Source organism: Cydia strobilella, chromosome 5 (assembly GCF_947568885.1).
Source record: "Cydia strobilella chromosome 5, ilCydStro3.1, whole genome shotgun sequence".
Classification (NCBI taxonomy): domain Eukaryota; kingdom Metazoa; phylum Arthropoda; class Insecta; order Lepidoptera; family Tortricidae; genus Cydia; species Cydia strobilella.
The window spans coordinates 10313512-10325931 of NC_086045.1; the positions used below are offsets into that span (position 1 = coordinate 10313512).

At 40.2% G+C, this 12420-nt stretch overlaps 1 protein-coding gene across 1 annotated transcript; it reads right to left on the reverse strand.

Annotated features, from left to right (window-relative positions):
• Nucleotides 1-2126: 2126 nt before the first annotated feature.
• LOC134741428 (protein SPT2 homolog) lies at nt 2127-9622 on the reverse strand. Its single transcript, XM_063674201.1, has 9 exons — nt 9416-9622; nt 8807-9203; nt 7958-8068; nt 7260-7419; nt 6311-6444; nt 4931-5806; nt 3745-3865; nt 2703-2791; nt 2127-2227 (listed from the first exon to the last, which is right to left on the reverse strand). Exons 1-9 carry the CDS (start codon nt 9470-9472, stop codon nt 2139-2141), a joined length of 2034 nt encoding a protein of 677 aa, XP_063530271.1. The 5' UTR covers nt 9473-9622; the 3' UTR covers nt 2127-2138.
• Nucleotides 9623-12420: the final 2798 nt, after the last annotated feature.

Here is a 12420-nt window from a genome sequence, read left to right on the forward strand (position 1 = left end):
TGTTTTGGAAACTGACATAAAATAATATACCTTTAAAATATAAAATAAAGACCTTTACAAAATTGTACCTTTAGGCGGTTATCACACTGGATGCGCTTTGCACGTCGCTCCGATGTCTCGCTCAAACATCGGAGCGACAAGGCAATCTCATCCAGTGTGATAGATAACCGCCTTATCTAAATACGCTGTAGGAAAAAGTCAAAACTAAAACACTAGGTAACTTGCTGAATATGTAAAAATGTAATAATATATTTATTTTTTATTTTTCTCACTTGTCATGAAGCTATACAATACAACTGAACAAGTTTTACAATTTACTAGACTTAATTAAACAACAGTTAGACTTAATCAACTACATTAAGGAAATAAAGAGCTGTTGTGGTTGTGAGATCTTAGTAAAGTATGTACAAAGGGGGGACCCAATAATAACGTGGCAACCAAGCTCTTGCAAAACGAAGAAAAGAAAAAAAATACAGTATGCCCACAGTGTAGAGTTAGTGACCCTAAACACGAGCGCTTTTTCAAAAGCGCTTGAATCTCCCCGCACGCTAAATTCGATTTAGACCAAGGCTAAGGCCCCATTCGCACGAGCTTAAAAAGCGTGCGTCCCACACGCACCCATAAGTAAGAGCGAGAAAGAGATATTATAAATTATTAACTGAAATAAATGTCATACATACAAAAGAAAAATTAACCTGGGTGGTCGAGCGGTAGGCATCTGCCGTGATTGCAGAGGACGCTGGTTCGATTCCAGCCTTGGGCTCCAGCGCCCTTGGCTTGGTAGTGCCCCAGGCCTTGGTAATTTTTTCTTTCATATGTGACATTTATTTCAGTTTTTAAAAGACTGTTTTTTTGGTCAACCAATGTTGTTAGCTGGCCGTTTAATACTAATAACACGAAACTGTCATGGCAACTGTATAAGAGTGGAAAGTAGTGACGTTATATGAAATGGAATAAAGTAAATAATAAAGGAAGACCCCTTTTACTCAATTATCTCTTTCTAAACGTGACCTGAACTGCTAGTGCAAATTAATTCAAAGCGTTATTTTTTTGTTAATTGTTTTTAGCATACTTCACATACGGTGCGTAACACAGCGTATATATTAAATCTGTGGTGCGTAACATAAACCACAAGGACGTCAGCTTGTTTCAATTCTAAATATTCTAATACAACCACAACTAAACGTAAGTGAACCATAATAATTATCCGCCATAATATTGTACAAAATGTACTAACTAAATCTAATAATTAATATTATATACTTATATTATTCACACTCGTGTCATATAGGATTACAGACACAAAGAAAATTGTCCGCAATTCATTGTGATTATAGGTAACAAAAAAATCATAAATATTATAATTATATTTACTATGGTATAACAAAATAATAAATTGTGAAAATACTTATTAGTAAGTATATTAAAACGGGTCATTCACATATATATATAATATTAATACCCGTTTTAATATATTTAATATGTCCGTGTCTCACGGAAGTTTTGTTACTTATTATGTTCTATTTCTATCATATTCCTACCCCGCCCCAAACCAGTGCAAACAGAAGCTATATTTTTGGCGGCAAAGAAGCGATTTTGACATAGGCTGGTTTTGTTCGAAAGGAGACTTTCTAAGTTTCTAGGCTCACGACATTTCTGAACAGTTACTAAGGCACCTTTTAGCGAGAAACAGTCACACGATAGACGGGGATTGGTCTCTATTGTTACTAATAATTGTTTTAAGTCATAATGTATTGTTTGTCCGAATTTTCGTTAGTCATAATTTGGTTTTTCTCAGAAACGCGTAACTTTTCAGGATTGTCATAAAACAAACCTAACCTAACCTTACAAAAATCCTGAAATGTTAACGGTTTCAGAATTATGACTAATGATAATCTGACAATCATTAAATTATGTTAATGACATTCAATAATAATGTCAAACAACGGGATCCCGACGGGGACATCAAGATTCCTGATCTTCCGCTATCAGACATCAGTAAAATTGGACAAGAAGAATTCTGTATGTAGCACTATTTCTGTATGATTAGTTCAGGAGGCTTCAGGAAGCGCGGCGGCGGGTGCGGGTGCGGGTGCGGGTGCGGGTGCGGGTGCGGGTGCGGGGTGTGGGTCGCGCGGTCAGTCGTCGCTGATGCGGCGTTTCTTCTTAGTCGCCTTCTTCTTCTCCATGGCCTCCATCCGCATATCCTCCAGGTCCTCCATGATACCTGGAAAGAGGCACAGGGGCATCATTAACGAGAAAATGAGAGAACACGATTGCGAGCTATTTACACTCTCATACAAGGCGAGACTGAGAATGGTAGCCGCGAGTTGTAATACCCAAACTTACATATATGTATCGTTGGTCACGCCCCCGAAGGCGAAGCCACGCCTACAACTTGGACGCGGGTTGTACGTTTTGTTTCAAGACATTTTTAGCAGAAAAAAGTTTTTGTTGGTAATTTAAAAATAAAGTTATGTTTATCTGCAAATTATAAATCTAAAATAATCCTTTGATTTCTAGAATAACATTTGTAAGGAGTTTTTTTCTAAGCTATTATCCAATAATATTGCAATCGGATAAAACCCGCGTAAAACGAAACGTTGATATACGCTGCGATTCGTTCTAATTCTAACTTATCGCTCCATTGTACTTCGTGGGGGGTTAGGGGCGGTGGGGGCGGCGGGAGTGTGCGCACTCACCGATCTTCTTGCTGATGTACTCCTCGCGCTGCTGGCGCGCGAAGCTGGACTCCATCGTCGGGTCGTCGTCGTCGTCCATGTCCCGATACCTACACATCATTACTAATTTACAATATGTACATACATTTTAAAAGGGCAATAAATAAATTATCTAACCTAAGCGTAAATATTAACGATTTGACCGCCAAAGATGTGAACAACACGCGCGGCTCTAACCCATTATCAACCTTCGTGCTTCCCGGCGGGGTTAGGCGTAGGCGCATAGGCGTGGTGTTCAAAGAGTTCAAGACTGTGAGGTCGCTATTTCCAGAAACACTTCTTTCGTTCGACTGTTCGGCTCAATCGCTCGAATACGCAGGAGCTATAGAGGCCAACAATGATTTCAAAAGTAGAGATAGGCCCGTTCATATAATTCCGACCGAACATTCTCGTTTGGTATGCCTAGGTGGAATGCTACGACGCGATTGGTTAATGAGTTCGCATCACGCGCGCGATTGGTCGCAACTAGTTGCGTTAAGACTGCACGATTGGCTCGAATTCGTGTGTGACACCCAAAATGACACCGCTGAACTGGCACCATTCTTAATGCGTCTTTACGAATTCATAAATTTATTTCATAGAATATGGTATATACCATTTTGGTGTCGTTGTTTTTTGGTATAGAACAGCATATTCTGCCAACACTGGCGTAGAAATATATAAATATGGACTACAAAAAGTTTGTTTAACTTAACATTAACAAAAAATAATAAAATATGCACAATTCAATTACGTAATATTAACAATAAAAATGCAAAAAAAGATTGTGTCAAGAAAATACAGAAAAAAAAGAAATGATTATTACACAAAATTTATAATAAATAAATAAGTAAGTAATATATAAGTCAATGGACGATTCAACGACGAAATCAACGATTTTTAGAATCGGATGAGATATAGAATTTCCATTTAGTATTTTTTGTTGAGGATATAAACGGTTATATTATAAGTTCCGCTCCAGTATGTGTGCGAAACAGCGCAATGGCCATATAGAGCAACTAACTTGGACTTGTCGTATCCGAAGATCTCCTTGATGTGGGTGGAGTAGTCCATGTTCTCGTCGCCGTCGTCGATGAAGTCGCTCATCTCCGAGTCATACTCCGACTCCGAGTCGATGGCGCGCCCTGCCCAACAACGCAACCATCATACACTTCTTTTTATCACTATCATACTTCTAAAGGGATCGCCGAAGGATTTGAACGGTGTAAAGTGTTCCGAAAATTGGACTTGGATGGAATAATACCAATACACCTTGACCCCAAAAATATGGTTCAAATCATTCGGGTTTTTGCCAAAGAGCCCAAGTACCTTCTATACTAATATTAGTAATAATATTATAAATGCAAAAGTAACTTAGAGTATCACGCCTACAGTGCTAAATCAATTTACATCAAATACGTCCCGAAAACCAAAAATAATTCCACTCGAGTGTGAAATGGTGGATGGGATGAGTTTATACGCACCAGCCGCTAACTAATTATTACACAAGAAAAATTGGCAGTTGAATTTGAAAGAAATAGTGTAGGAAATATGGTTGTATTACTTATGCTTGCTAACGAACGAAACAAAAGAACTGCACCTCTGTTCCAATCTAAAATGGTTTAACCCCTGGAGTCCCATGGCTTTAAATTTGCCAGCCAAAAAACGACCGGAGGTTTTGAATTTAGTATTGAAATTTGATAACAATCAAAACAAAAAAAAACGAACGCGAAATCGCCTGGGACTTGGGAGAGGTTAAATTACGTTGAAGTAATAGTACTATGGGTAGCACCGTGGGCTTAAGGAGGATACGACTGTGTGCAGGCGAGGTATTTTTTAAGAAACTTGACAGCTAAAATTCCATTTCCTGTTTAGGATAGGATAGGTGGGCGTTTTCTAAAATAAATATTGAAAACCTGATTCTTTTAAATCTGGACATTCTTGGGCCCATTCTACTTAGAATCGACAGCATTCTCCATCCTGCCATTAAAAAAGATGTCCCAAAATGTCCATTCCATTACGTCACGTACGTTTTAGTTTGAATTTTTTTTTTTCACTTGTATGTGCGTGACGGAGTGGAATTTTCATACAAATTTTTGCGACTTTTTTATCATCAGAATTGAATATACTAGTGATTCTGAGTCGAAAGAACCCAAAAACACCAGGTGAGAATCGGGTGTTCAATATTTATTTTAGAAAGGTACACTCACGTTTCTGTTTCTTCCTCGCATCTTCCATCTTCCTCCTCTGGTCGGGCCGCTTGGCGAGCTTGTCCTTGGCGAGCGAGCTGACGTGCTTGTCGAAGTCGAACGAGTTAGCGACGGCGGGCGCGGGCTTGCCGGGCGCCGGCTTGCCGACGGCTCTCTCGTCCGGCCGCCGAGCAGGAGGCCTACTCTCCGGCGGACGCTTGCCGTTCTCCTGTGAGGCCCTTTGCTTGGCTATAGCTCGGTCTCTGTCGCTCGTTCTAGACTCCTCTTTGCTTTTCATGGGCAGTTTGCTCTGCGAACTGTGGCCGTTCGTATACTTGCTCTCGCCGTTTTTGTTAGGTATTATAAATTTCTTATCGTTCGAATTTTTATCTATCCTGTATGTGTTTTGGCTTTTTAAATCTATACTCTTTTTGACCTCCTGCCGTGAGGATTGGTCCTTGGTGTTTAATTTGCTTCTGTCTACGTCTCTGCTAGGTTTGTCGCAAGATTTACTAGATTCTAATTTCATCTTTGTTTTTTCTAATCTGTCCCTATCTCTATTTAGTCTTTCCATTTCTCGGTCTATCCTTTCTCGTTCCGCCTTCAATTTGTCCAGCCTTTCCCTGTCTAGTCGCTCCTTTTCTCTGTCCTCCTTGTCCCTGTCTTGCCTCGCCCTCTGTTTCTCTCTCTGCAACTTGTCGGCTCTGTCCCGGTCAGTGGATGGTTTGTCTTTGCTTCGCTCATATGTTTTAGTGCCGTCATTTTTGTGAGAGTTGGAGCCAGAATTGGAAGACTGGTTGGAAGACGTTTTCTCGCCGATTTTAGGGATTCTCCCAAATCCACTACACTCCGGTTTCTTTTCTCTGTCAGCAGGCCTGTCTCTTTCTTCTCTTTGAGCTGGAATTAAAATAAGAAGAGAACTCTAAATTGCAAGAAAAAGAAAATAGGTAGCGTTGTTTAAGAAAGCAACTTTTTCTTATGCTAGTATATTATAATCATAATATATTGTGCTAGTAAATAAAACTATAAGACATTGTCATATTTATCGTATAATTTTATTATAAATTTTACAGCGCATTGGCGCCCCTTAGCTGTAATGCTGTAAAATTGTATCTCAATAAAAATCAATCAATCAATTATCACTAATCATTGACAGACAACCGCAACCAATCGGTGAACTCAAAGTTGCGCTGAAACCGACATCTATATCGTAAGACGCAGGGCAGTTTTAGTGCATTTGAATTTGGAACTTTCTTTTATTTCTATAGTTCAAAACTGGATTTTAATTTTGTACTTGTAAGTACGTGGGAACTTAGGAGGCTACAGGTACCCCGACCGGTTAAATAGGTATTACATTCCTTTTGACGATAGTGTTTGGCGGGGATATAAAGGCACACTCACGTTTCCGACCGCTCTTTTCGGCGTCGATTCTCTCCTGGCGACGCTGGCGGCGCGCCAGCTCCTCCTCGTACTCGCGCCGCTGCTTCTTGGTCATCAGCCGCTCCGGCTCCGACTCCGCCTTGGCCGCCACCGGCCTGCCAAACAAGGCACCCTTCAACAACACATTCCCAGCGGTAATATACCCTAAACTAAAGGCTCAGTTTCATTGGTTGATACAGAGCGGGCGGTGACTCCCCGCAGGCGTGCGTTATGGAGATCTTCTGTACCCCGCGTACGGGGCCTATGATACCAATGAATCTGAGCCGTAAAACACGCTAGATGTGTTCGCCACTCGTTGCGAATTTCCTGTTTTTCACACTTGTAACGTAAATAACTATTAGATAAAATCTTAAAATTAAAAAGTTGTAGAATAAACCTATAATGGCTGTCCGTTAGTTTATAGGCGCTCATCACACCTTTGCCGCATCAGGAAACTGCAATCAGTGATAACCAATACGTTCCGATACGTTCTGGAATACGGACTTGAAACCTACTCCATTAACATGAACTTACGTACATACACACGTCGTCTAATAATGTCAATAATGGTATTGTAGTTATACAAATGTAGAAAAATATTTTTATGTTTTAAAAGAGCCTGTGCCTGTGGCCAAATACTTTTTAGGGTTCCGTACCCAAAGGGTAAAAACGGGACCCTATTACTAAGACTCCGCTGTCTGTCTGTCTGTCCATCTGTCACCAGGCTGTATCTCATGAACCGTGACAGTTGAAATTTTCACAGATGATGTATTTCTGTTTGCCGCTATAACAGCAAATACTAAAACCAGAATAAAATAAATATTTAAGTGGGGCTCCCATACAAAAAACATAATTTTTTTGCCGTTTTTCGCGTAATGGTATGGAACCCTTCGTTCGCTACTCCGACTCGCACTTGGCCTGTTTCTAATACCTGGGCACTTCGAGCGGGGCGCTCTTTTTCTCCTCGGCCAGCTTCAGCAGCTGGTTAAAGTCCATGGGCGGCGGCGCTGGCTTGCGGAACTTTGGCTTCTCGGGTTTCTCATCTTTTCGTTTCTCTGGCTCATACTTTTGAGGAGGGCTTGATTCTCTTTCTGAAAAATGAAAAACATGTACCGTAGCTGCTACAATATAAATAAAAGTAAGAGAATTCAAGGCATATGTTAACCCGTAATTGGTTTATTCATTTTTATAATCACAATAGATGGTGAGATATTTCGAGAGCCTCCCTATTAGTTCACAAAATACGCATTTATTTTTACCGATTTTCTTTAGTTTTAGTTATATTTATTGAACAGGTACCGTGTAGGACTGTAGGTATTTGTTTATTTGGTATTTCTATTTTTGGTAGAAAACATATCCACAAGTAACATTTGGAAATGGAGTTGGTTTTTCATTTTGCTTGTCAATATGAGTCACGCGCATATTTGATGAATCGCAACCACATACTTTTATTATGGTGTAGTAGAACATAATTAGTATGTATGGGGAAGCAAATTGTTACTGATGATTCCTCAACACGACTTGGGACTTTGGTCTTAGAAGTGTAGTTTTGTCTATCCCATCAAAAACGTAAAACATAGAAAACTACAAGTCTAAGTCAAAAGCTCTAAGTAAACTGATAACACACACCACCATTTTCTGTCCTGCGCCTTCTCTTGTGTGGGACAGGGTCATCTTCATGTGCCAGGGCATTCTTCACTCGTTCCATGGTGCCTTTCAAATCTGTCTTTACACTCTTCTCTGAAAGAAAATAATATGTGAATTAAAATGTGTTGAATCCATAGGATGTTTTGATCATTTGATGAGTATTGAATATTTGTTTGCATATCTCTTGTCTTTTGACCCTGTTTATTCATAGGGAATTGCCTAGGAAGCGGTTAATATCTCTCAGCTTATAAGGTAATTATAGTGTTTTTAAATGGTTTATTAGAATTTTAATAGATGAACCTAGTATTTCGGCCGATTATTTGTTTCAGCAAGATCTGAACTGCACAGCAAAGCCCATATTCGGCTAATCTCTAATTACAAGTATTTGCAAAAGAACAGAAACAAACTTGATAAACAGAAAGTACTCTACTATACAAGAGCTGATTTGGTTTTTATTTTTATTTTGTATCAATTTTGTAATCAGTATCAAGTTAATCAGATATATACATCATACTCATTTTCTTAGGCCATTTTGCAGATATTGGATGTCAAGATATTGTATAAGAAATTCATCTCCATTGCCTTGTTACTGTTAATTATAGTTTGTTTTATTTTATAAGGCTAGTAAAGCAATTATCCCTCACAACCACTTACTGTCCTTAGGAATGTTAGGAATATTGGGCGTCATGACAGTGTGGTGTCATTTTGTACATACGGGCGCGGCGCACACCCCCCCACTTCCTCGACCTCCGAATACACGGAATTGGCGCGCGGACAGTACTTGTCACTTTTTTAAATCAGGGTATGATTATGACATAAAATTCAACTTACTGCCCATAGGAAATTTGGGTTCATCAGGTATCTTGCTATATTTCTGCATCAATTTTCCATAGAAAGCAGCTGCCTCCTGAGATTCATATCCATAGTCATCCTGGTCGGGCTGATCTGGACCCGCCCTGGTGACAGCTGTGTTGTCGTGGTCCACTGCATCCTCTATCACAGACTTGTTAGCAGACTTGATAGTCTTCAGAGTCTTTTGAATCTTCCGCAAGGCCTTGGGGTCGCGCATAGCATGCAGCTCTTCCTTCTTCTTCTGAGCTTCCAGTTGTTTCTGCCTTTCTTCTTCATCTTTCTTAGCTAAAAACTTTAATATATTCTGCGACAACTTGTCCTTTTGCCGTTGTTCTTTCTTTGGCGGATCGAATCCAGCTCTGTAGTATGTGTTACGCTAAAAACAAAGTACTTGATCTTATATTTATCTGTCAATGGTGGTAATTAACCACACGAGACGTAAAAATGCCTGGGATAAGCCATTTTCCATAAATAATTAGTATTCAATAAGACAGCGCAGCAGCAAAAGATTAATTATAACATTGCGTATTCAAACTATATAAATAGGGCGCAGCAATATGTATTCATGAAACGAAGAAATGAACTCACAGATGACTTTTGTTGTTGATTTCGTTGAGCAGCTAGCAAAGTCTCCCGGAACTCCATTTTTGGTGGTTTGTTAGAATATGATACACAATAACGTAACTAAAACAAAATCATAATAAGTTTTTATCAAATCATCTACGAATTTTAGGAAAATACATGTCAGGCTTTACTTCGACACACAACCCGAGCCATTTTCTGGAAACGTACTGAATCGAGTAACGAGTTACCAGCTGCCAGCTGCGAATACAGATAGGTCAATTTTATTTTGAGTTGGTAACATTATATTGTATCCATTGGTTCGCTGATCACGAACTAGGCTCCACGCGTTCGCGGCTTCGCGCCGTGATTCGCGTATAGGGCCCTCCACACTCGTGCGTGAATCGCGGCGCGAAGCCGCGAGCGCGAGTGTGGAGTCTAGTTCGCTAATCAGCGAAATCGACTCCACATTCGCGTTCGCGGCTTCGCACCGCGTAGTCTGAAGCGAGCTTGTGAGTGTGGAGGAACCTTAGCATTAGCTCGCTCCAGACTACGCGGCTTCGCGCGGCGATTCCCGCACGTGTGGAGGGACCTTTAGCTATACGCGTGAGTAGTATAATATACGAATATAGTATTAGTATAGTATGGCTTTGACTCATGAATCTAGTATAAAACTGGTTTGGGGATGAGTGGTGGTGGGAAATGTCAGAACGGGATAGTCTTATGTATCTTTCAGTAGGAATAGCAGAGAAAGCGTTATTATTGTTTGTCCTTCTTACAGTCTCACATTTTTCTTAATTCCCCAGCGTAAATTTGTATGGTTTATGGTGGGCTACAAATCTACTCAACCAATCATATTGTTGCATTGCGTATGTTTTGTCCATCCCGGGCGCAGGTGTTGCCTGCCTGTCACACTTACATACGAATTTACAAGTGCGACAGAGAGGCAACACGTCGAACGTGAGGTAGGCCGACCGGCGACTTATTTATCGCCCGTGCGCACACTTGCATTGAAATCAATAAGGGCCCTCCACAATCATGCGCGAATCACGGCGCGAAGCCGCGAACGCCGCGATTTGCGTATGAGTGTGGAGGGTCCTATAGGGAAGGAGACAGTTTCGTCGCGGGCTTGTCACCGAACCCGCGGGCCGCGGACAAAAAAGTCTCCCAGGAGTCACGTCGCTACATGTGCGCACTTCCATACTAGCCCATAAACCCGCTCCGATTACGCGGCGCGAAGCCGCGAATGCGAGTGTGGAGTCGATTTCACTGATTAGCGAACTAGACTCCACACTCGCGTTCGCGGCTGCGAGCCGCGAAATCTGGAGCGGACTTAACTTTCACCACTTCTATTTTATTTGTAACATTATGTTTGAAAATTAAATTTTGTTATTTTTTCACACTTGCTCCTGCTATTCAATAGCATTAGCATTTTTACAACGGTTGTGTTGAAGTTGAAGTCGACACAACGTTATAACATCAAATGTATAAAAAAATCCGAGAATTGATAAGAAGTTGCGTCTTTAGCTCGCTCCAGACTACGCGGCGCGAAGCCGCGAACGCGAGTGTGGAGCCGATTTCGCTGATTAGCGAACTATACTCCACACTCGCGTTCGCGGCTTCGCGCCGCGATGCGCGCACGAGTGTGGAGGGCACTTTTAGTCAAACTCGAAAGCACTCGCAAGTACTTAAAAGGCGTGTTCACATTCTCAAAACATTACACTATCATGGGTAATACCTCAGAATAATAACTAAAGCATAGAAGCCGGGCAAAAATGCTTCGCAAATATGTATACCCGTCCTTTACTTCCTTACGAATTAGATAATGTGCCGAAAAGAGATGCATATATGCTTGTTATTTCTCATTTACGTACGGTGTCATAAGTTTGATAATTTGCTGGGGATGTAACTGAGTCGATTTTTTATATCGATAAATTATGCATAAGTTTATGTGCCGTGTAAAAAAATAATCACCGAATTGGCAAATTGATAATAGTCTGGCTAATGAAAGTTGAACCTGAAAAAACGCCGCAATTTCTAGAAATCTGTAGCAGGCGGCTCGTTGAATACAAGGATTATATAACTTTTATACTTAAAGTATAAAAATTATGCAATCCTTGTAATCAAAGAGTCGCCTGATATGAGGATTTTATGCATGTCCCTAATATAGCTTTTATCTCATTTGCAGTCTACCACTCAGAACCGTCTAACTATATTAGAAAGAAGGCGAGCGATCTTAACGTGTCGTATTATCGAAAAACACTTTTGAAAATAAGTCACAACAAATATGTACATATATACGATCATTTACATACTTTTGCTTTCATAAGTAAAATATTGCTATATTTATAAAAAAAACTTGTCAATAAAAAGACACGTGCAAATGGTTTACCTTTTTTTCTAATGCTAAAAAACTAAGTATAGTTTCTAGTCATGTACCAAATACCTAGAAAATGAAAAAAAAAAACGTTCGTGTAATATATTTATTTAATTTAATAATAGGGAATATTACGCGAAACTCGGCGTATGTGGCGCCACTACCACAATCTGAGGGTCTATCGAGAAACAAAAAAATCGAACTTTCGTTATCTAACATCTCTGTCACTCTTGCGTATTCGAGCGATAAAGAGGCAGTCCGAGTTTTCCGGTAGGTCCCCTGAAAACTTGTCAAAATCCTGTTAAAGGTACAGTATGAATAAGTTATTCTACGGTGCACTAAAAAAGCTAGTGCTGCACTCTGGTGGCAGAACATTGCAATAATATCCCCTATTCCTCGTCCTTTGGAAATCTGAAGTAAAAAGTTGAGTTTTGTGAAATAGGTAAACCAGCAATATTAATAAAAGGAACATTCATCAATGATCATTAATGTCTTTTTTTAGGGTTCCGTACCCAAAGGGTAAAAACGGGACCCTATTACTATTACTAATACTTCGCTGTCCGTCTGTCCGTCCGTCTGTCACCAGGCTTTATCTCATGAACCGTGATAGCTAGACAGTTGAAATTTTCACAGATGATGTATTTCTGTTGCCGCT

Bases quoted from the DNA above. Each gene is read 5' to 3' on its own strand.
- LOC134741428 (XM_063674201.1), bottom strand. From the start codon at position 9,472: ATGGAGTTCCGGGAGACTTTGCTAGCTGCTCAACGAAATCAACAACAA. The intron at 6,445-7,259 runs GTATTAGAAACA...CTTGTTTGGCAG, and splicing joins GCCCCGCTCGAAGTGCCCAG to GCCGGTGGCGGCCAAGGCGG. The intron at 5,807-6,310 runs GTGAGTGTGCCT...TTTTAATTCCAG, and splicing joins CGAAAAGAGCGGTCGGAAAC to CTCAAAGAGAAGAAAGAGAC.